Here is a 23,380-nt window from a genome sequence, read left to right on the forward strand (position 1 = left end):
TTTGATCCTTCTGTCTGCAATGCTCGGCTACCCAGCCGACGCAAGGGGACGATGTGGGGCGCCAGAGGTAGAGCAAGCCCGGCTGTGATGGGCTGGTGGCTGAAGCTGAAGGAATGGGAAGCAGTCCGGATCCTTCAACCGCGTTCTTGACAGGGCGGCAGTCTGGGGACTCACGGCCGTGAAGTAATGCCTCGTCCCAGCTCCCCTCTTTCCCCACGGTTTCGCCCTAGCGTTGGGAACTCTCCTTGCCAACCCGTCCAGCGGGGAAAGACCCGGATACCGAGATCTTGAGAGCGGCTTCCTGCTTGTGAGGAATTTGCCGCTGCAAGGGAGGGGGGAGAGAAAGAGGGAGGAGAGCTACAGGCGGAGGAGAATGTCACTGCAGAGCTTGTGAACCTCCAGTGCGACCGCATCAATTCTCCTCGGCTTATCGAGGAGGAGACAGATCGTTCTGACGATATGTGGAGAGTTCTAGCGGGAGAAAGGGGGATCAGTATTCGATCTAGAAAGCTTCGACTTGGCACCTGACCATTTTCGAGGGAGTATGTGTGGAGGACGATGGTGGAGGGAACCGACCTGATTGAAGGGTCTTCATCGCCTCTTTCAAACTGACAATTTCGGCCCGCAGGTCCCGAATAGCTTGATCTCGGAGTTGGATGTCCTCGGTGAGATCTGCAATGGTGTCACTGCATTGCGAGCAGTCGACGAACTGGGCGGTGACGCTGGTCGCGAGCACATTGGCCGCCAGCGGCGAACTAGACAAGTCTTTGTCTTCATGGAGAATTTTGACTATTGATTACCGTCAGCTCTTGACCTGATTGCTTGGTGCTGTGTTTCTCTCTGGCATGATCCCAACAGGAGACGACAGAGGAGGTGGAGATCATCAAGAATCACATCATACCGATATTAGAGGTCACTTGGAGAGTCCCGTTTGATGAGGAGACCGATGAGGAGGAGAATTGATTAGAGCCGTAGTTTACCCAGTCGACGTGCCGCGCTCCGGCTGTTGAACACCCCAACTGGGGGCTAGACAGCTTGCATTGCGAAGACATGAGATTAGATGGGAGGCGGATGGGTTATAATGGCGTCAGCATCGATCCAACACGACCGATAGTGCAGTTGGTGAGGATTAGATGGCCGCTGTTGTCCCAGTAGTCTTCAAAAACATAGAAAGTAGAGGATGTCGGATGAGGAGAAAGAAAGGCCCCCAGCCCGCGATCGATCCGAGGAGAAACGAGAGATTGAAGATATGAGAGACGCGGCGCCGTGCAGTTGCAGAAAACGGACAGTTTTTTGAAAAAAGAATTGACAGTCCTTAGACTCCTTGCTCCTCCTGAGTGGGGCAGACTCGGAATGGATTATGGACTTCGTCGAGACTGTGATGGCCCCAGTGGAAGGATCGTCGTGTGAGTGCGGGGCATTCAAGTCCTTTTTTCATAAGGTTTCTTTGACGGCAGGGCAATTTCCACGAGCATGACAGGACCCGCCGATGACGTATTGGGGGGGGGGCTACTGTGGAGACGGGGATGGCGAGTCTTTTTGTGTGTGGGCGGTTTCGGGGACTGCGATGGGGCTGTGGGTCGGAGCCGATGGGGACGACGTTCAGGACCGCTCCAGATCAACTCGACCGTGACGGGGCTGCACAATGGGAGCAGGTCGGGCAGGTATTAGTCGGCATTGGCCGAGCAGCAGAGCAGCAGAGCAGCAGAGCATCCACGGGGGTCACAGCGTGGGACTGGACGGGTTCGAGAGAGAAGGGTTGAGCTGAAGGAGGCAAGCCTGGATTCAGTAAGTGGTACGAAGTAGGTCCAGTATTACATCCAGTAGGAAGGTACTGTAAGGAGGAGGCCGAGGAGGCGTATGGGAGTGCGCATCTGGAACAAAAGGGACAAACGCCCCCAGCTGGGAAGAAGAAAAGAAGCACCTGCTTGAGATCAGTGGCTCTCGGATGGGCCGACTGGCCACAGGAGAGGGTGATGGACTGAGGGAGCGTACGTCCAGAGAGCATCATGTGCGACTGACTGGTCAATAAAGGTAGGAATGAAAGGAGACTTCGAGGAATTTTCAATTTTAGGTGCTGACTTGTTGGGAGTAACTACCGAACTACACGAGTAGTAGTAGTAGTAGTAGTAGTAGTAGTAGTAGTAGTAGTAGTAGTAGTAGTAGTAGTAGTAGTAGTAGTAGTAGTAGTAGTAGTAGTAGTAATAGTAGTAATAGTAGTAGTTGTTGTTGTAATACTAGAGATAGTAGAGATTCCCTACCTATGCACAGTTCGAGGCGAGGCAACTGACCCATTGCGTGAAACCTTTGTACATAACCTCCAGCCTAAGCAACATGCAAGTTCTCCCCATCCCACAGCCAGAATCCCCATGGCCTCGAAATAAGGTCGGACCACACCAAAACAGTACGAGTAGTACCCAATACCCATCCAAAATCCCCAGCGACCGAAGCTTCTCATCGCGACCGAAACGTCGAAACCCTTCTGGACGCCCCGTCTCCACATACCGCGGGGCGTCAAAGTCCCCCATTGCTGGAATTGCTGTAACTTCAGGAACCCTCCCCCCCATCCCCAACTCTATCCCAGTCCTGACGTGGAGGGATCGCATGCCCGGACTCCTGTCCGTCGGCATCCCCGCTCTGGACCAAGTTGGCTTCGGCCGCAAGTATGTGGGGTGTAACACTTTCGTCGGCAGTAGAGCCTCTTTTCGAGAGTCGACACTATCGACTTGATAGTGTCTTTCAGGGCTCTCTCAAACATTGCGACCACAGATCCAATGACACAAGCCTAGGGATCGGACACGCCTCAGTTGTGACTTGTGAGCCTTGGTCCTGGCAAGTGCGTTTCAAAAGGTCTACCTTACTCTTCATGGTGGGAATGTACTTGATTGCTATTGATGGACCTGGGCCGTATCACAGCTCATACTGAAGGCCAAGAATTCTCGTCCGCGATGCCAGACATAGTTACATACGACACGTTTACCCAATGCAGTGATGCAACCTCGAACCGTCAAACGTGGCCACCGAACCCATGAGACTGTGGCAACTGAACGGGGGCATCGTTCATTCATGAAAATTTTGAAGATTTTGTTCTCGGTGATGAGTTTGATGACGGGCTTCGGTCCTCTGGTGGAATTGTGTCATCAGGCCGTGGCAGTGGAAGTCGCGGGACCTTGAACCGTGGTACCAGATTGCGCAGCCAAAGTACCGGGAGCACATTGAGAATCAACATGGGACGATTGCCTGCTGTAGCGGATCACTGCCAACTGCCACCTGCCAAGTGGCAACCGGTCATTGTATCTGGTACCTCCCTAGTGCTTCATAGGAAGTATACTAAGAATCAGCATGGAATCCCCAACCCCTTTGCTGAGGATCAAGCTCCCCTATAATCAGACTCTAATCTTTAGGTTGCGCACATTGGATTCACCCATCTGCAACTTGGGAATTTGGTCATGAACATGTTGAGGCGTACCTCCGAAACACTTCCTCCACAGTCGCGACCCAAGGAAATGCCTACCGACCAGGTGGAGACAATCCTCGCGATTCGAGTCGGTGAACGACACTTAGGTACCTGCCTCGGTGCGCTCAAAGAACTGCTCCAGAAGCTTTTGAAATATAGCTCATTCTGCGATTCTCATAGGATGATACGTCCAGGCCTGGTTACCTACTGGAGTCCTTGATTGTCCCCTCAAATTGACCACGCAATAGGAATTCCACCGCCAGTGACTCATGATGCGCGACAAAAAAGACATGCCTATATACTTCCTCTCCTATTTTGAAGGCGGAATTCGAGACAGACACTCGGCCCAGTCAGGCACATGGATTTCAGAAGGTACGGCGCTGCATCAACGATATCGCTCAGAATCCAGTGATCCACTCATTGAACTCCTGCTCGGAATCGAATGGGTCTCCGTCGATGGACGCATCTGCCCCGTGATCGCCTGACCACGGTTGCTCGCTCCGATGTTGTCGCCTTTCAGTCGCCTTTCAAATCACGGAGTTGCTCCAGATACGAATGGAGCTCGTCGGCCATGGAGAGTTTCTGTTCAGCATCGAGAAGGTTCCACGCTTCGTCGAGTCTCTTGCCGGGCACATTATAGTCCATCACAAATATTGTGACTTGCCCATCCTCATATTAGATATAATGGACTTAAGGGACAGGGATGGTGGTGTTTCGCTGCGATAAATTAAAGGGTGGGTGCTTTCGTGAGCACGAAGATCACCCGACTTTACGACGAGGTTGTTTTCATACCGAATGGTGGTGCGGCCGCCTGGTGAGTGTAGGACGGTTTCCCTGTTGATGCTGGAATTGCTTCATTGTGAAAACGGTGTATCAGATCGTCACTCGAGTTGCAGTCCTCACGTGGGGGGGGGGGGCATCTGTCGGGTGGAGGACGCCAACCCATCTTTACGAGGAGGAGACCCAGAACGATAAGAGTCAGAGCGGGGTGCTGACGAAGAGGGGCTAGTCTCTAGGGCTGCTAAACACTTTCTGCTGCGCCTTGCCAAGATGATTCCACAAAGGTCCTTGAGTGTATCATGGTGTTCAAAGGTAGACACACAACCTTGGCGACGAACCCTCGAGGGCTATATTACATCGTAGGAAGGCTATTAAACTCTAGGGTCGCCGTCTACGTGAGTCTTGGCACCGGTGCCAGGAGTCCAGAGTAAGATGCCGTCGTCCAGTGTGGGTCTGACATCACAGCGCCGCAGTGTGAATGGAGAAGGCCCGAGGAAATCCCCCACTAGATCAATCACAACTACTTTGGAACCTTAATACCACCTACCTATAGGTGTCAAGAAATGCCAAGGGGGGTGGAACTCTCAAAGTTTCTCGACACTAGCCAAGTCAGGGAGCAACGCAGGTATGAACATGACTCTGAACCCAGAGCACGCAATTTGTGACTGACCAGTATCCACGATGTCGCCAGCGACGGCCTTCCAAGCTTCTTCTCCTACAGAACCAGCCCTAGTAGCCGGTACTGTGAGAATCCAAGGGAAGATACGAATGCAATGAGATAATTGTCCCACCCGCCGATAATCTATCTCGGTTAATATCGAAGATGATCTACTAGATTACCAAGTATCCTGTAGCGATGACCCGAGTCAACCTGAATTGGTGATCGTCTATCTTATCTTACGGCGATCATCCTCTGGACGTGACGAACTTGTATATTGACCATCCTCAACGTTCTTCCGTCCGTCCGGCATCTGTAGGACTAGGCTGTAGTGTAGGCTCAGTTTTGTCCACCCCTAGATTTCAGAATGGTCCTATGCCATCTTTGCCAGGTCCAAGCGCGCATAGTTTCCCGTTTCGATCCTTTTTTTACCAACACCCATGGTCCCATCGGTGAAGATGCCGGTCCACTTCTACTGAGCCGGACAGGAAATACAATGGCGTCGACCACAACAATCCTCGAGTCAACACGAGTCAACACGAGTCCACAACAACGAGTCAGCCAAGAAATGGCAGTCAAAGCCCAGCTGATGTGGCGGCGTGCCCAGACGCCGGCTCTCGGCTACATCAGGAAATACGTTCCAGATCAAGTCAAGGCCCCAACGGGGTACTGCGTGGTACTGCGTGGACTAGCTAACTTGTGAGGCGCTTCAATAGCGTCTATATTCTGCCACGGTCTTGTAGAGTCCAGTCATTCACTAGTGGAATCTCAGTGAGAATTTGCGAGGTTTCGCCGAGGAAACGAGTTATTCCTTTGCAGGAGGACAAGGGGCCAAGAGGACAAGGGGTCAAGAGGACAAGGGGTCAAGAAGTCTAGAACATGCTGCTAATCCTACACGAGAGCTAGTAAGTCCTATTGCTTGACCGAAAAAAAAAAAGAAGCTTAGATATCTACAGTACAAGGTATGTTTATTAGGAAGTGTCATTCTAGGCAGAGATCCACGTCTCTGTGCAGGTGAGGTGGGACTCTCAACTTCTCGTGGTCTCTTATCAATCTCTTGCTTCTACAGTCACTAGTACATGCATTGCACGACTGCACGACTGCACGGGTATGTTACGGCGTCAAGGAAAGGGGCCTTCACTGTGCGCGCTGTACAGTATTCCTCTGACTCGCTCGATGCACAAGTCGTCCTTTTCGAGGTCAGTACCAGTTGCGTGTTTGGGTAGGTCAATGTGCCTCACACCCATAAGCCGCGTCTTTTACTCACAAGCTGGAAAGCAGCACACTACCTCCTCTCGTCTCGTCTCTTTGTGGATGGAATTCATTTGTTACGGGGCTCATCTCGCATTCTCCATAAGTCGAGGTCCCACTCATGCCGTCTGTGATGGACCAACAGCTCTCAATCAAGGCTGCACTTGATAAGTCTGTAGCACAATTGAGCTAAAAGTCCGTACACCGACTGCACAGAAATGTCTCCAGCTGAAAGCATGCATCCACACTCACAAGTGGAAAGGCTTTAGCCCCGGCCACCCTCGAAAACCAAAACCAGAAAACGCCACACAAAGACAAACGCCGGTCTCACAGCATGATTCACTTACTACGGAACTTGTCCGCTCGGATCAGTCCGACACCAGGCAGTCGCGCCCAGAACGATAAAAAGTGAGGCTGCATGATCTCCACAAGGGGCCGGTTTGCACGGACGAAAAGAATATGATTCTCATGATTACCCACTCGTCAGGCCCGTGCCTCGACACGTGCTAGACCGTTTTTTTCCCCAACGGTGATCCTGCATCTTTGCCGAGTGTGGATCGATTAAAATTGTAGCATCATAGCATGATCCGGAGCTCTCCATAGCCAGGATTCTCGCTCGAGTCTCAAGCCTAAAGTGGGCCACGGCAGCTTTCAGCTTCTATGCAGAGAAGAAATTTCCATTCAGCCGAGATAAAGCCGCAGTTTCTGCTATATACCGTAGAGTATGGACTGTATGGTATGACTCGACATGATGCTGCCTTATTCCAGCACGGACTGAGAAAAACAAGGTTCGCTGATCATGTAGCTCACTATAGTTGATCTGAGCCGCACGGGCTTTGGGGCGTCAAGGGTCGTTAGCTCCCAAGGCTGAACAGGATCTCAAATGAGAGATTTCCATCAAGTGTCGTCATCTCCGTCGAGGTGTGTAGATGAGGTGGACCCATTGAAATTTGTCGCGTGAAATGAATTTCAGTCCACGGACGATGTTTCAGCATTAGGATCTGAAACAGGAGCAAGTACCTCGCTAAGTGAAAATTGGGTTGGACAATCGTGCCGATAAACCAGCCCACGTGAGTTGGGCTTCACGTCCAACCTTGTAGAAGAAAGGTTGTTGTCAAGATCGGGCGTCTCCTTGAACAGGTGGATACAGGACTCTTTTTCTAACCGGGCAACAACCCGAGGTGGAAAACTGCAACCTTGCATATTGGCAAGTACTCCTCACAGCAGTACCACCACATATATACATGGCTGGAAGTTGTGATCATGATTCGATGTCGAGGAGCGCATCCGGGCAATCAGGCACAAACATCAAGTGGAAAGATGGATTACCAAACCCTACATATAAGGCACTGGTACCTCACTACCTCCCTGTAAGTTAGGTAGTATAGAGGGGAATGCTCAAGGCAGTCTGATCTCACCAGACAGGTCGAGTCATAGAGGAACCAAACACGACCACCAGCACGCACGTCCGGAGATCTTCCAGCCCGACCGTACAACACCTATCCATAGGATGTCAAGAGGCACAAGTGAAGATCAAAAGGAGTGTGTCATTGCAATGCAAAAGAACCCGACTGTAAAGACTGTACTGAACTCTCAATTCCCTTCTCCGATGGGTCTCCCGGATCCCATGAAGTTGTTCATTCCCTTGGCTCCTTGGTTGTCCAGTTGAATGACCCCCTCTCGTCATGTCCAAATAGTCTCTCCCGACTATTAGGCCACCATCAGGCACACGCAACTCTGCAAGTCATCTGCTCGACATACACGTAACCGGATTCCCTACTACAGTAGATAAAACCCAGTCACGTGATCGTACCGCTCGGAGCTCTTTTTAGCTCCGTCGAGAGCAATACTATGACATCATCGAGCAGGAGCTTCCGCGCGTCTAGACTCACTACACTGTCCAGTGTCCACTGTGTCCAGTAGCAGCCGCAGAGTACAGCACTACATGCTTCACGAGATCGTCGATCTTGATAATTGAGCTTATTATCAAGCTTACCACAGCACTAGTACCGAACAGCGAGCGAATTGACTACACATCTCGAGTACTTCACCTCTACCTACTTTTGCCCTGGTGTCCGTCCAAAGCAATGTCAAAACGCACACTAGAATCATTCTTCAAGCCAAAAGCCAGCACCAACCCCGCGAAGCGCGTCAAAACCAACGACACATCCAACGATGGGCCTTTAGAAACAAATGAGACCGACGCCAAAGACGACGCGACTACCGACACCGGACCGCCAGACACTCATCCCAGCTATCCCATTCCCATTCCTCAACTCCCCTCACACATATCCGTGGGCCTCACCCACGGAACACCCGCCAAAGATCCGCGTGCGATCAACAACCAGCCCGATCTCGATCTGCTCTATTTCCAACCGTTCATCGCTCGACCTACCGCTAATGAGCTATTCAAGTTTCTCCGTCGCGAGTTGCCCTTCTACCGAGTTCAATATACGATCAAGCGCGGGACCCTCGAGACCGAAATCAACACCCCGCGATATACCACCGTCTTTGGCATCGACGATACTTCAATGTTCATACACGATCCAGATCGTCAACCATCCTCAAAGGGATCCGACTCAACCCCAGATCTGACCACCGAACACAAACAAGGACACCCCCAATCGGCCCCATTCTCAACCCTCATTCCCGTCGAAAAGACCTCCAAAACACCCATTCGCGCCTCGAAATACCAATACACTCCCCGCCCAATCCCACCATGTCTCACCCACCTTCAGACCGCCGTGGAGTCCGCCACCGGCGCAACCTACAACTTCTGCCTGGTGAATTACTACGCAGACGGAAACGACAGTATATCCTACCACTCGGATGACGAACGATTCCTCGGCGCACTACCCGACATTGCATCGCTCAGTCTAGGTGGAGAGCGTGAATTCCTCATGAAGCACAAACCACCTCCACAGACTTCGCAGGAGACATCTTCCCCGGCAACAATAACCAACCCGGCCCCGGGATCCGTGGCACAGACCCAACCGATCAAGATGCCCCTGTCATCGGGGGACATGGTTGTCATGCGTGGATCGACCCAATCACAATGGTTACATAGTATTCCGAAGCGGAAGGGGAAAAGGGGAGACGCGGTACGAGGACGGATCAATATCACTTTTCGGCGGGCGATGATTCCCGCGGGAACGAACAACTACTATCGGTATAATGTTGGAGTCGGGCCCGTTTGGAGGTGGGACGAGAGTGAGCAGGAGATGATGGCTAGACCGGAGAAGTTCAGCGACGAGGGAGCGACTTGACGGGGTTGGGCGCTCAAGTCAAGTCGGTGACTTGATATTCCCACCTCTTGAGCTCGTTTGACCCCTCCGCGCCAAAGGGAGGTCTCATGTGATTTGCAGGACGTCGCCCATTGACCTCAGGGCTATTAGCAGCTGTATCACTGGAGGCCGAGGGTCCATCATTGATAGATGGTTCGGCGAGCATCTCATTCTGCAACAGCGGTACAAGTACAGACATTGTCAGCGAGTTCGTTCTTCCCAGGTTGAAGGCCATTCGTGGTTCTGAGGTCTAAACTCCGGGCTGGAAAGATGGTCGAGGTCCACCAAGCCAATCTTGTCACTGACACCAGCCTGGACGCTCTCAACGCTGACAGCAGATGGGACAGGAATCTCCCCCGATTCACTGAGGTTACAGACGCACATGTCAAGGAGCGGAGAAAGTCTGGAACATGATTCTATTCATTTCCACGACCTCGCACTGAGAATAAGATAAGAGACTCTGTCCCACGTGAACAAAAGGAAAAGATCCACGTGGTAAAAAAGGGTTCAATAAAAATATAATAAAAATATCCGCACGTCTACACCACATACAAGAAGTCTGATCATGTTCATGATCGAGCGCCCTAGACTAACCCACGAGTCACATGACAATGCATGGACGTCTTCACCTGGGCTCACCACCAGGCAAGTCTGAACATGATACAGAATCAAGACGAAGAAGAACGACCCAATTCAAGGCACGAGTCAAGCATCGAAGGGTCATCAACACAAACTCCATATACATCACGCCCGAAGGGAAAATAAAAAAAAGAAATTGAAAAGTCATCAAGTGCACAAATGAAGTCATCAAAGTCCCACCAAAGCCGACTTGACCGCCGTTCCAAGAATGAAAGCTTTGCCCAAAAGACAAATGCAGGGTTAACACAGGGGTTCAATCCGTGGGCTGATGAAAAGTACCAATGACGAAGAGAAGGATGTAGATGAGAAAAGGCTGAAGTGTCTGTGGTTGAGATAAGATGTGAAAAAGGGAAGAAGACATAATTTGTACAATACAAACATAAAAGGTCCGTCGACAAGCGGAATGGGAATCGGAGTGGGAGTGATCAAGCCATCTGTGCGTTAATGAAGAATGATCACCGGGATTGAAAAGAGTTGCAGGCAAAAGAAATTATTCGACTATCACTTCCTCGCCGTACACATTTGCGTAACATTGGAAGGTATCCGGACAGCTGTGTTTGAGTCAGTGGAAAGGAATCACTTCATCAAAATGCGGCAGGCGAACTCACAATTTAGGCTCCTTGCCGAAAATGATATGCCACGAGTACTCCATAATGTTGGATGTCACCTCGTCCGGCAGATCATTATTCAACACCCAGTCGTACATGCGCTTGTAGTCGGTGAATGGCCGCTGAAGCACCTGATCTCGCGACACGGCGAATTGTGAGCAGCAAGGTGCGCCCACCTCCTTGGGAACATCATCGTTACCAAAGAGCGCTTTCCACGCCTTGGCGTAGTGTTTCTCGCCCGTGTTGCCTGGCTTGGGTGGGTTACGGAAAGGTTGAATTTCTGCAGGGCATCCTGGTGTCAATTGACAGCGCAAATTGACAAATCCCTCGGCCTGGACGTAGTCGCGTCGCAATGCACGGAGGGATTCCACGTTGTTGTTGTCCAATGTTTCAGTGTCCCAGCCGGCGGCCCAGCCGTCGCGATGGGGGTGCAAGAAGGCGATCACAGCGGGAAGATCATCGTAATGATCGACGATATACTGAAGATAAGGCAAGGCCTCGCGACCTTTGTTCTTGGGCGTGTGCACCTTGGCGCTGGAGTCGTCGACGGTATAGATGAAATTGCGCCAGCTAGTCAACATTGAGATGAATTGTTAGCCACGTGTCTGATCGGCTGTCAATGCAGGGTGGGATGGGAAGAGCTTCATTCTTCCCCCTTCTCGTGTGCCGCGCGCCCATTTCAATGCTTGCACGCTGCGATTGCCAGGGTGCGTGATGTGTAGCAGAGAGACAGGCAGCGACGAGCAAATAGAGATGGGCGATTGAGACGCTTTTTTCCCGACGGGCATTTGCACGTGCGACTTACTCGGCCAATTCGGCGGAGACCCATGCGGTGTCCTCTTCACGGCGCTTGCCAATCACAATGATTCCCTCATTGGGGATGTCGATGGGGGTGTTCTGGTAGGTGAGAACATTCGACTTTGCGGTACCCAGACCCCATTTTCGGCGAGAGACATCTGCTTGTGGTCGTCGTGGTGAGGCGAGGAAGGATGTGGTGTCGAAGCGCCAGAACGACGTAGGGGTCTGAGAGCTTCCGAGGCGACGGCCCAGGAGGAAAAAGGCGACCAGGATCAGTGCCGCGACTGAGGCAACGCGAAGTGATAACCTCATGGCATTCCGTGGTGACTTGGGTTGCGACGGGAGGCGGCGGGAGGGCGAAGGAAGATGTGCCTCGAGGGGAGCGGGCACAATGTACTGGTGGTTATGAGAATTTGGGTGTGAGTTTCAAAGTCGAGAAAGGAGGTGAGTCGAAAAAGAAAATCGGCGTGGAGATCGAAACGGCAGGCGGAACCCCACGCGGCGGTGATCGTCGAGGAGGCCGGAGGGGCGAGATGCGACCGCAAAACTTGACAGCGTGACCTGTGCTCAATTGCGAGGACTGAGGAATTGCTTGTAGGAATGCAAGACACCAACAGATTCTTGATCCAAATACTCAGGACTCAGGACTCAGGACTCAGGAGACACTGGTAGGGGGGGGGGCTGTCCGTCGATTTTAAATAAGGGGACGTGCGTTGCGCAGTCCAGGTACCAGTGGTCCAGTGCTGAAGTGAGGGTGCCACGGTGGTGGTACGTACTGTAACTCGAAAGTACAGTACCTCACGTTGTCAGCTCCGCAGCGGAAGATGAGTGGAGGTAAGCGGGAAACGTGTGGGCGTCAGCGTGTCGCAGACGAGAATGGCTTGCACCGTGAGTCTTCGAAAATGATTTCAAGGCTGATGAGGGCACATCGTAGGTATATCATAAGTGATTTACGGTACTCACTTGAGACCAAAATGAGGTTCTAGACTTTGGGCCTCAATGGACATTGGAGACTATACAGGTGCTTTGCGCGGTACTCGGTGGAGTTGGTACATCTCAACATTCGAGCTCTTCATCTCTTGCGACCGTACGGGTGATAGTGCATGAGATGAAGGTACGGAGGCTGGGCAAAGTGCAGAGTGCAGAGTGCAGAATGCGTGGTCAATCCTTCAATCGACTACCAGACCGGCGTATAGTCGTCGTATCACGGTGGTGTAGCAATGCACTCGTGCTCTTGCACTCTCTTCGGTATGCTCCTCCGTTCTGGCAGTTCTCTCCAAGTTCTGGCAAGCTGGCCAACATGGATGCTAATTCGACCCGGTGGATTTCCATGGAGCGAGTGGTCCAGAACACTGATTTGATTGGGAGCAGACGTGCCCGCCGGTGGGGATTCAGTGGACAACGGGCATTGAAAGCGATTGGCTTTGGCGGAGCTGAACGTGGAAGATTCAGGCACGGCGCACGGCCATTCTGCAATCTCCCATCAGTGTCCCACGGAGGTACCTCTGCCGGTGAACTTGGGCGTAGAGGTACTGGTGCTGTACTTGCTTATCTGCCGATCCTCCTGTCCTTTCCATCTGATCTAACCTTGGACTGGCAGCCCGAAGGCAGGCACACTGTATGTAATACGCGACCGCAGAACGTGTTCAGCACGTCAAGTTCGCCTCGAGATCGAGATAGAGTCGGTGATCAGATGTTTCGGCCAAGGGTCGCCTTAGAAGACTTGAAGATAGTAGAGTCGTGTAAGGTTACCCGATTGCATGGTTCCACAAGCCAGGGAGATGAGAAGCGTCATGAGCACTTTGGTGACCTTCCACAGAGACACAGACACATTGACCACCGATCACACCTTGCCTTCCAGGCTTATAGATCAATTCCAACGAAGCCCCTCCGCAACCATCGGATCATCGTCAGGAGATCAGTGAGCTCAAGAGTCTTGAGTGCTCATGATTGCTCAACCCGACAACCGTGGTTGAGCTACGAGGCCCTCCGATGCTACCACGTTCCCCATTCCACCCAACCGCTGCAACAGTACCATTTCAACGAGACGGAATGGCATTCCGATCTCCCAAGGTCAAGTCAAGCAACATGGAAACAGACAACCTTTGAAAGATGAAGTGAAATCTCGTCAGGCATGGATGCCACTTTGACTGGCCGAGGGCCCATCATTATCTGATAAGGAGATGGCCAGCTCTCGCCCTATTAGTAGTGATGGGATATTCTGCCTTTGAACTCCGCCGTTGCTGATGACTGTGTGTCCAGAAGCGTTCCAAGTTATTGCTTCAGTCTTGAAACAGGAGAAGATGGATCATGGAATCATGAAACATCACTTGTCTATCCGATTCATGGCGGGATCGGCCACCCTCCTGACCCACCTCGGCCGATCGAGTCTTCTCAAGGTCTTCCATCAAACATGGGTCGGGCACTTCGAGAGTCTCGACGCTGAACCCATACTCGATATGAATGTGGAGGAGTCTCTCTGGATGAAGTTTACCAGAGACCAAGGCCGAGGGTCAGCCTTACTGCCATGGTATTCATCAACCTTTCTTTTCACGATTCACACCGTCTCTCATTCTCGTCATGATCATCACCGTCATCCTAATTCCTATCTGAGTACCTGCGTATCCATCGCCTCCATATCCTAGTAGTTGTACCCTGCTTGTCAGCCAGCCAAGTATATACTACTTGGAAAGTTCTTGCTACCTACCAGGATACTGCAGCCACCTCATTCTAGCCGAGCGTGGGCCACGAGCAAAGGCAGGCGTATGGGTACAACGCTTAATACCTGAGGCTACCATCCAAGGGCTACGCGGTAGATGACTTGCAAGAGAGGGTCGATGAGGACAGTATGCTCTTGCAGCAATGACGGTATCCTTCGACAGCCAACCTTGAATCTTTCCTTGTGGTTCAAATTCATTGTATTGAGGCCCATCTTCAATACCAATATGGACAGACCACCTCTTACGATCCACGACTTCACTGGTGGAAGGACGGCCCGCCTCCCTAGACCCAATGTCCACAAGCAATGCACATTCTACGCCTCCATTCCAGGCTAGTGGCGCTTCGGACTTGCTTCCAATCAATCCAATCTGAAATCGACAGCCCAGTAGCATAAAACCATTCATTTCTCTCCATAGGTCACAAGCAGAGCACCGGGATGATCTGTCGGAGGCTTGACCATGACGTAGGAGGGTCATGTGCCCCGGACATGGGTGGATCCGGGGCACTTCGTGGAAGAACAGATGCCATCACAAAAGAATGCTAGTACTGGACGTTGTCATAGGACCACGGACTGAAGATCGCCGTCTGCCTACATCAATTCCAAAGAGCGGGGGCGCTCATTCAACATGATTGACGGCGGAAAACTTTGGCCTCATCCATGTGAGTTTCCAAAGTCAAATAGTTGCATATTTACACATGGAAAATGATACAACCATCCCAGCCTGACTGGACCTACCGACGACGAACTGAGTAAAAATGAGAAAGTGATCACAAGAACAAAAAAAAGGTTGATAATTGCACACGCTATGGTATATGACACACGTAATAATCTAAATACACAGGAACCACTATCAATGCAGATGCCAATGCAAAACAATCCAACACGACAAACGCCATCCTCTAGATGTACATCCATCTCCTTCATCGAGATATCATTGCGGGGTCGTGCCATCTCTTCGTGTAGAGGGGAAGTGAAGGGGGCGGGGTATTAGGCGACAGGATCACTGAAATGGAAGAAAAAACAAAAAAAGAAATAGAAGCAGACGGAGTAAAAGGTGGGATCGGCGACTCGAAGCCATCGCCAAATTGTCTGACACTTTTGAGTAGAAAGACGTAGATCAACAACATCGTCCACGCTGCTTGGCCGCATCCATCACCTGGACCTCTTCCGCGTCGCCCACCGTCGGCGAAGCCAGCCCAAGCCAGCTGCGTCGCTTGTCTCCATGTCCCAGTCTGAAACTACCGTTGGCACGGTCCAATCCAGGCGTAAAGGGACCGATGGGAACATCAATGCCTGGTGTGCCCACGGCTGATAACGCGGCTTCGGCATCTCGACGGTTGCGTTGTTCGACCAGTTTGCGCGTCATCACACGAAAGACTTCTTCGATGCCCTCCCCGTCTCGGGCGCTAATCTCGTGACAGCAGTCCCACCCGATCTCCTGACCCCAGAAGGCGGAACTCCGTTTACTATCAGGACTCTGCAGCGGAAGAACACTCGACGTTGGCAGACTCCCCGCAGCACTGGTGCTTCCGCCGCCACTGCCACTGCTGCCAAACATGCCCGCCGCAAATCCCAGCCCCGAGCTGATTCCGCTCATTCCAGCGGTAGGTGGAGGTGTCGACGCTCGGCTGGGATACAACTGTTCGGCCACGTAGGCGATGGTCCGCTCGAAGGGGACCTGGCGTTTGGCGGGGTCATCTGCGACGATATCGCTCTTCGTGCCGACAACATGAATGACCAAGGGATCGAGGTCGCCTGCACCGCCGCCGATGTTACGTCTCAGTTCACGTAACCATCCGGCCATTTCTTGAAAGCTGCTTTCATCGGTGATGTCATAGCAAAGCAGGCACGCATGCGCCCCGCGATAGTAGAGTCGCGAAATGGAGCGGAACCGCTCTTGACCGGCGGTATCCCAAATCTGGAGGCGCACAATAGTATCGGAGGTAGTGTCGAGAACGCGCTTGGTGACAAAGGATGCGCCGACGGTGGAAGTGGTGGTGGCGGGGTCGAAATTATTCCGCACATAGCGTTGAACAAGAGAGGTTTTGCCGACGCCTAGAGAAATTGGGGGAAAAAGGCGGTTAACTCAGTCCAAGGTCTTGAGGATCATCCGCATACCAAGGCAAGGTGCTACATACCTTGTGCGCCGAGCACAACGATCTTGGCCTCGAGAGAAGAACTCATCGCGCGGGGTCAAGGCGAGCGGGGCCGACCGTTCGCATGAGCATGATATCGGGGTAAGACCGGTCTCGCAGGCAAACTGTGCGACTTGATGGTGATACAGAGGAACGAGTTGGCGGAGAAAGGGGTGCTGGGGTCACTGCAAGGCGGCTTTTCCTCCGGTGGTCAGAGAGAGACTCGGGCGGCGCCGACGGGGGCTCTTTTTGTACTTGGACCTCCGCACGGAGAGGAGGGTCAAGGAGGATGAAGAAAGTGGGATTCAGAAAGAAAAGAAATTCTCCGACCAACAGAAGATCCAGCGGCGGCCAAAAGGACCAAATAAAGATGGAATGCCACGCGAATAGAGACCCAGCAAACACAAAACAGGGAAACCTCGAGAACGCGGCATCAGCCGATCGAGGGTGTTCCAAGGTTCGCCGGTGGGCAACTTTGCGGCGTTGGGCTGTATCCCAAGTTAGAGTCAGCTGCAGATGATCTCTTGCTGGTTTGGGTTTCTATCTGCACCATGTACAGGGCTGTGCCGCTGGCGTAAGATCCAATGGTGAATGGATCAACTGAAAGTAGAAAGAACAATATTAAAATCTTTTCAATGGGACTCGGTTCATCTTCTTTCGCCAGTGTCTGCCTGAATGTCACGAAAAGTCTCAGAGGAGAACCAAAAGGGGGGAGAGAATGCCTGCAAGGGCCGTGGGTTTTTGTTCGAGTCATCTTATTTTGGTGGCCCAAGTACCAATCCTCGGTCCTCACCCCTCCAAAGTGGTATCCCAGTCGATCTCATAGAGTTCATCAGCGTCAGCCGGGACAGGTCTCACGTAGCACGCCCATGAACGATCTGTGAGATCATCTCCTGCATGCAGGTCAAGGATATCCTCCGCTTGACCACAAAGAACACTAGTGCCATTTTGAGCCTCATGCATGGGGGTTAGCGTCAGAACGGCAACACTACTGTACGAATTATACATACTCACATGGCCGTCAAAGTCGGGGCTCGATTGACGGTGAAGGATGGATGCGCCACAAAATGACATGCATATGTACGCAAGTTAATGAGCGACTACCTATAACTAACTACCGAGTCAACTACCTTCCTCCTTACTACTCCGAGTTCAATGCTCAACGCTGGACTTGGCACAGCGGTCAGAACTCGACTCACAGCACTCAGGTGCCGACCCTGTATGTCGAATGTTCCTGCGGTTGAATAATCAATAGTGTGTGCGTCCTGCGTAGTCCAAATTCCTCCACGAGTAGCTCCGTCTCCTCCCCTGTTTGAAGACGTTGATCTCCTTACCGAGGATTCATGCCTGATGCGGAGCTTCCTCGGTACTGTATTTAGGCGGAAGTACTACTACTACTACTACTACTACTACTACTACTACTACTACTACTACTACTACTACTACTACTACTGTACTACAAACTCGAGGGCAAAGCATCATGGTAAGAGAAGTAGTAGAACTAGACACTGGACACCCTTCTGGAACACCACTTCGCCCATAGTTCGTTATAACTTCCTGCTTCCAACTATTACTCGTACAAGTCCCCCGAATGATCTATGCTTGCCAGATACATCGGCAAATAGACAACTTAGCAATAGTGTTGAGTCTGCTGAGAGAATCTCTAGTGGCACTCGATAAACTCCGGGGTTGCCGTCCCGTTACGGCCTTAGCGTGTCCGAACGCCAAACTTTGGTTCCCTGGTTCATCAAAAGATCAAGATCAAAAAGGAGTGCGTGATCTGTGCTTTCAGCCCCGTTGTTGGGCAGCTTTTTTCTACCAAGATGCCGCTTTCTTTGCTCGGCTCGGATCCACGGAACTATTGAGATTGGGCATGCTGAACCCCTGAAGTGATCGGGACAAGCGAGTGCAATGTGCATAATAGAAAGAAATTGGTCAGACACAGGTACTCTCCCGCTGTACTTATCACCTTGGCGCGGGCTGGACAGCCCGAGGAGTAACGAGAAGTATTAGCCATCACCAGCGGCATTACCACGAGGATTCGATCAGAATGGGGCGCATCCCGACCTTTCTCCATAAATGTAATATGAAAGTCTCAGATGCATACCCAAGATCCTCTGGGAATCCACCTGATTGGGCTACGAGGCTAGCATTTCCAGTCTTTTCCGAAGTTCCAAAAGGTATGGAACCAGACGCGCCTTCTACATTGACTGAATCATGTGAAGGGAGTACAAGGTCACCTGATCTTCTGGTCAGTGACCTTGTTCCGTGAGATCACTTACTCGACGACCTTTTGGCCCCGCGTTTGCCTTTGAGCATGGAACACCGTCCTCTTCTACAACATCATCACTTTTCTACACGAAGGATCATTCTACAAACATTTGCTCTGGCTTTCGTGTACATCACAAGCGCTTGAGAAAAACACTGAAATTTCGTTGTCATGGGAATCATGAAATCTATCTGCTGTCTATGAATGTGCAGGGGCTCAAATCGTTTCTCCAGTACAAGAGCACATGGTCCAACCAAGCCATGAAAAGCGCCTTGGCGCTGAATGGTTGTGCATCTTGAAATCATATACAGATAAAAGGGCATGAGAATCATCAGCCTGGAGCTTGAACCTGTCCGTTGCATGTTCAAAAAGGCTGTGCATAAATAGAGTCAATTCGACTCTCAAAGGGGAGAAGGAGGGAAATATTTTTTTTATAGACGATGCTCCTGATGCTCGTCTGAGGACCGAGATGATCGACCCTTCTCTGGGTCGACAGAGCCATTGCGATCAGTAAAGCCATACTCGACAGCCTTCTCCTCAATCTCGCGCTCCGACATTTTGGCCAGCTCATGAGAGGCCTTGACGTAACTGATGTTGTCGCAGTAGCCCTTGGCAAAGATGAGATCGATCTCCTCCAGAGAGCGGCCCGCGGTCTCGGGATAGAAGGAGTACATGATGGGGATGAAAATGGCGTTCATGGCGGCGAAGAACAGATATGTGCCCCAGCCAATGCTAGCGACCATGACCGGTGTGATCATGACAACGGTAAAGTTGAACAGCCAGTTGGAGCAAGTCGAGACAGCATTGGCCTTGGCACGAGTGCGAGTAGGCGACAGTTCAGCGGGATACAGCCAGGGAAGCGGGAGCATGGCAGCGCCGAAAAAGGCCATGTACAGGAAGAGACCGAAAACAGCGCCCTTGGCGGGACCGGTTTCATCGGGAATCAGACAGGCAAAGACAATGACCATGGAGACCATCTGGCCGCCCATACCGCCGATGAATAGCTTGCGACGACCAATCTTCTCGATGAAGAACCAGGAGAAGGTGGCGAAGATGGCGTAGACAATCATGTTGATACCACCGATGAGCATGGACATGAATTCTGTCTGGCCAAGCGATTGCTTCAGCAGAACGGGGAGGTAGTAAATGACTGCGTTGCAGCCAGACAGCTGCTGAGCGATCTGCGATGACGAACCGATGAGCATACGGCGGAGATGTTGAGACTTGCCGCCGGTAAGGAGGTCAGAATAACCTGCCCCCTCCGCAGCACCAGCACTAATAATGACGAGTTAGTCGAATTTTGCCCTCTTCATTGCGAAAAATCCACGGTCACCGAAAGGACTTACGCTTCAATTGACTCAATCACTTGCTTCTTCTGAAGCTGAGTCTCTGGATCATGAGCCTCCTTGCCAGCCAAGGCAGCCAGAACGTACTCGCCCTCTTCAACTTTGCCCTTGGCAATCAGGTAACGAGGCGAGTCCGGCAAGAGGTACATGCCCACGATGATAATGACACCGAACACGACCTGGAAGGCGATTGGGAAACGCCAAGCCAAGTCAGGAGGACCATAGGCCGCACCAAAGTCGATCCAGTAGGCGATCATGGTACCAATGGCAATGATACCGCCTTCGATGCAAATCAAGAGACCCCGGTTGCTCGTGCGAGAGCACTCAGCCTGGTAGGTGGGAATTGTGGACGTGTTCATTCCATTTCCAATACCAGTGATAACACGGCCAAACATGAATTGCAACAGGGGGATATGATCGGCGAAAGCGGTGACCTGGATGACCACGCCAATGATCATGACCAGAGCACCCCAGATAATCATCCATCGTCGACCCAGTCGATCACCTGCGAACAGGGCGAACATGGCGCCAAAGAGACATCCTAGCTCATACACCGCGGTGATGAGAGCCTGCATGGTCGAATCACCCTTGGCAGCAGTGAAAATGTTGACGAACGGCTTCGCCGAGATGATCCCTGACATGACACCCTGGTCATAACCAAAGAGCAGGAATCCCATCGTGGCAATGGTGGACACTGTCAGGGACAGCCGCTTGCCGGACAAGCCAGCAAATGAGGGCGCCATTTTGAAATTAGGTATATTAGAAAGATTGAGGTCCGAGCCCTGTGATTACGAAGAAGCTGACTTCGAGAGAGTAGTCGAGACAGTCAAACAGCCACAATAGGCTTTCATCGGTATAAAAGGGTATCAGAATGGAATGAGAAAAGCCACCAAGAGCGGGCGAAGTGAAAAGAGGGAGATACGGAAGAATTGCATCCTGGGGAAGGTAGGGGCAGAACCTCTTATACAACAATCTTTCTCTCACCCCTCCATTTCAGTGGTCCAATATTCAAATCGTGGAGTAGAATTTTTTTACTCTCCTTCATGCGAAAAAACCGAATCTCTTCGAATCAAGATCGAAGTATGCGGTGGTGACTGCGGCGTGGATTGTATCATTGCATGCCTATTTGGAGAAGAGCGTGGATCGGCAACCCGAAAAGTGGCGCCGAGAACCCGCTGGCCCACCCCTCCAAAAGGCTCCACATGTCCCGATCCCTCGACTGGCTGGTCCGGTGTGCCAAATAACGACCGGGTGAGTGGAACCAGGCCGTCAAAAGCTTCAATGACGAGCCTGGAAGCGCCGTGGAAAACTTTTCAGAGGGCCCGCTGAAGGCTGCAGTCGCTCGTTCCTGATGACATAGCGATCCGAGTGAGGATCCCCTAGCTATGACCACACATATGTGGGAACACGCTCGCTAAGCATTGTAATTTGCTGGTGTGGTTCTGACATTGAAGATTTTGATGCAGATCCAGAGGGCCGTTGTCCACAGACGATGTCATTGAGCATCAAATTCGTGTCTGGGTTGGCGCCATGTTTCCTGAGGAAGAAGTTTCATCATTCGTGCCACCAGGTAGACAGTTTCTTCAGTGAAGAGTCACCAAACGGGCGCTCATGTTATGGCTCAGCAGAAGAAGTCTCGAGGAGGGGACCCTGGGTACTTTGTGGCAGCCTCATCTGTCTTATCATGACGCCGCGGTTGAAAGCGACACCGGATCCCCGTATGATGATGAAGAACACAATATTCAACAGACTGCGTACCGTCCGCGCAGCTTATTGAATATTGACATCTCCAGAAGAGGACGTAAGCCTTCGACCTCCATAGATCAGTGCGGTGGGATCCCATGAACGTGTCCGTGTCTCCTGGGAGATAACCCCGCAACTGAGAAGTGACAGTTGTGTCACCATAAAGTCTTGTCCTGTGCCTCGATAGCAAGCACATTTGGGCGGCATCCTTGTCTGACTCCGACTATGACATTCATAGTGCAGTATCTAGACCAGGTATTCAACATGATGGCTTCCCCCGCATGATAGGATTCCACACGGCGGGTTTTGCGCAAAAGAGTCATCTTGACACTCCAGGATGCCATTACTCCACGTTAGGAAGGTCAGCTCGCATTGCAGCATCCTACTTGGTCGCTTTGTTAGCTGGGCGGATCATTCTCAGACGATCGGTGGACCTCTCTGCATCTTCCATCGCGACTGGACTGGATAGTCAGTCGTGTACTGAAACTCGTGTCCACTCCGTCGCGCAGGACCAGTGGACCACCGGACCAAGGCAAGAGAGTACAAGGTGTTCGTGATTCATCATCATAGGCAACTGTCTTGCGGATCGTCAACTATGCTCATGAGCGTTGTGGCTGCTTATCTACCCGAGTGCAATCAAGGTTGATACCACATACTACGAAGCAATGACCGTGTACAATTCGCCTTCCCCCAGTGGTTCATGTCGATAAGCAAGAGAACGAGTGACACCCACGGTCTGATGATGATGATCACTGGATATCCTTCCAGTTCTCGTTGGGCTCGTCAAGAGGCATGACACGAGTGTGGGCTCATGAGGCCCCACCGTGCTACAGACTGAGAGGGCTTTCTGTAGCCAGACCGTTGAGGCTGTACGTTCAATAATAGCCTAACCTAGCCTAGCCCAGCCCATCGATTTGCATTCCCCAGTGACGACAGGGACTAGCCGAAAATCGAACACTTTATGCCACTGACCTGATTCAGGCTATGACGGTGGCTCTTCGATGTCATGACGGGATACTGGGCAATCGAGTGTTCTGCACCCAGATCATGTAGATACCTCATACGTAGTAGAAGAAGGGTAGAAGTTGACTGTGTATCGTCCACTGAGCCAGGCACCTTCATCTCAGCGGACTCACTTGCGAATTCGAGCGGGAGTCTCCCTTTGCATCTCACAACACGGAGGGCTCGGTACACCAGTCATGTCTAGCTACCAAATTCATATGGAAGAGCAATAGTCCATCTGCTGATCCAGTCGTACGGTTCGGTGAACCACGCCAAGCAATGGGACAGTGCCCGTGCCGGGTGCTTTGTGCAGTACTATCTTCGAGTGCTTGTATCCACCGGCCGCTCTTGGCACCACAGTTACGTGACGTCATCTAGTTATGGAGACGGCACGGTAGCGGAACGTCCAACGCAGTATTCCGCCGTCATACACCGCACCTCACCACCGACGGACTCTGCGTGACGATGCCGTCTTTTATATTTACAGACTACTAGAGCAGATCATTGTGAGGTCCTGACGGGCATTGTTCCATCTTTGAAACCTCTGTTATCCTCTCAGAAGACATAGCAGAATGAAGTTTCCGCTCGGAGCACGAGGAAGTCTGTTGAATATGCTCGACATATATTTGCCGTAGAACTTGGAGCCCGTCAAATTATCACCAACTGAAATTACCCATATTAACCCACG

At 51.6% G+C, this 23,380-nt stretch overlaps 9 protein-coding genes across 9 annotated transcripts; 2 read left to right on the plus strand and 7 right to left on the minus strand.

Annotated features, from left to right (window-relative positions):
- Nucleotides 1-577: 577 nt before the first annotated feature.
- On the minus strand, nt 578-1,052 carry N7539_008906 (uncharacterized protein; the record flags this gene model as incomplete). The annotated part of the gene is made up of 2 exons (XM_056938501.1): nt 578-789; nt 902-1,052. Coding segments are annotated over 2 exons (363 nt in total), but the record flags the coding sequence as incomplete, so codon positions are not given.
- Nucleotides 1,053-1,934: 882 nt separating this feature from the next.
- N7539_008907 (uncharacterized protein) lies at nt 1,935-2,528 on the minus strand (the record flags this gene model as incomplete). Its single annotated transcript, XM_056938502.1, has 3 exons — nt 1,935-2,237; nt 2,292-2,325; nt 2,425-2,528. 3 exons carry the CDS (start codon nt 2,526-2,528, stop codon nt 1,935-1,937), a joined length of 441 nt encoding a protein of 146 aa, XP_056785879.1.
- A 1,445-nt stretch (nt 2,529-3,973) lies between these two features.
- On the minus strand, nt 3,974-4,315 carry N7539_008908 (uncharacterized protein; the record flags this gene model as incomplete). Its single annotated transcript, XM_056938503.1, has 2 exons — nt 3,974-4,126; nt 4,250-4,315. The coding sequence occupies 2 exons, from the start codon at nt 4,313-4,315 to the stop codon at nt 3,974-3,976; spliced, it is 219 nt and encodes a 72-aa protein (XP_056785880.1).
- A 3,918-nt stretch (nt 4,316-8,233) lies between these two features.
- Nucleotides 8,234-9,412, plus strand: N7539_008909 (alpha-ketoglutarate-dependent dioxygenase AlkB family protein; the record flags this gene model as incomplete). The annotated part of the gene is made up of 1 exon (XM_056938504.1): nt 8,234-9,412. The coding sequence occupies one exon, from the start codon at nt 8,234-8,236 to the stop codon at nt 9,410-9,412; it is 1,179 nt and encodes a 392-aa protein (XP_056785881.1).
- A 13-nt stretch (nt 9,413-9,425) lies between these two features.
- N7539_008910 (uncharacterized protein) lies at nt 9,426-9,629 on the minus strand (the record flags this gene model as incomplete). Its single annotated transcript, XM_056938505.1, has 1 exon — nt 9,426-9,629. The coding sequence occupies one exon, from the start codon at nt 9,627-9,629 to the stop codon at nt 9,426-9,428; it is 204 nt and encodes a 67-aa protein (XP_056785882.1).
- Nucleotides 9,630-10,559: 930 nt separating this feature from the next.
- Nucleotides 10,560-11,787, minus strand: N7539_008911 (DUF3431 domain-containing protein; the record flags this gene model as incomplete). Its single annotated transcript, XM_056938506.1, has 3 exons — nt 10,560-10,620; nt 10,678-11,247; nt 11,483-11,787. 3 exons carry the CDS (start codon nt 11,785-11,787, stop codon nt 10,560-10,562), a joined length of 936 nt encoding a protein of 311 aa, XP_056785883.1.
- Nucleotides 11,788-15,314: 3,527 nt separating this feature from the next.
- N7539_008912 (Rab family GTPase) lies at nt 15,315-16,381 on the minus strand (the record flags this gene model as incomplete). The annotated part of the gene is made up of 2 exons (XM_056938507.1): nt 15,315-16,252; nt 16,336-16,381. 2 exons carry the CDS (start codon nt 16,379-16,381, stop codon nt 15,315-15,317), a joined length of 984 nt encoding a protein of 327 aa, XP_056785884.1.
- A 1,301-nt stretch (nt 16,382-17,682) lies between these two features.
- N7539_008913 (uncharacterized protein) lies at nt 17,683-18,647 on the plus strand (the record flags this gene model as incomplete). Its single annotated transcript, XM_056938508.1, has 2 exons — nt 17,683-17,815; nt 18,562-18,647. 2 exons carry the CDS (start codon nt 17,683-17,685, stop codon nt 18,645-18,647), a joined length of 219 nt encoding a protein of 72 aa, XP_056785885.1.
- Nucleotides 18,648-19,032: 385 nt separating this feature from the next.
- On the minus strand, nt 19,033-20,690 carry N7539_008914 (putative MFS monosaccharide transporter; the record flags this gene model as incomplete). Its single annotated transcript, XM_056938509.1, has 2 exons — nt 19,033-19,876; nt 19,948-20,690. The coding sequence occupies 2 exons, from the start codon at nt 20,688-20,690 to the stop codon at nt 19,033-19,035; spliced, it is 1,587 nt and encodes a 528-aa protein (XP_056785886.1).
- Nucleotides 20,691-23,380: the final 2,690 nt, after the last annotated feature.

The sequence above is a fragment of the Penicillium diatomitis genome (assembly GCF_028827545.1).
Source record: "Penicillium diatomitis strain IBT 30728 chromosome Unknown utg000015l_segment0_segment0, whole genome shotgun sequence".
NCBI classification, from domain to species: Eukaryota; Fungi; Ascomycota; class Eurotiomycetes; order Eurotiales; family Aspergillaceae; genus Penicillium; species Penicillium diatomitis.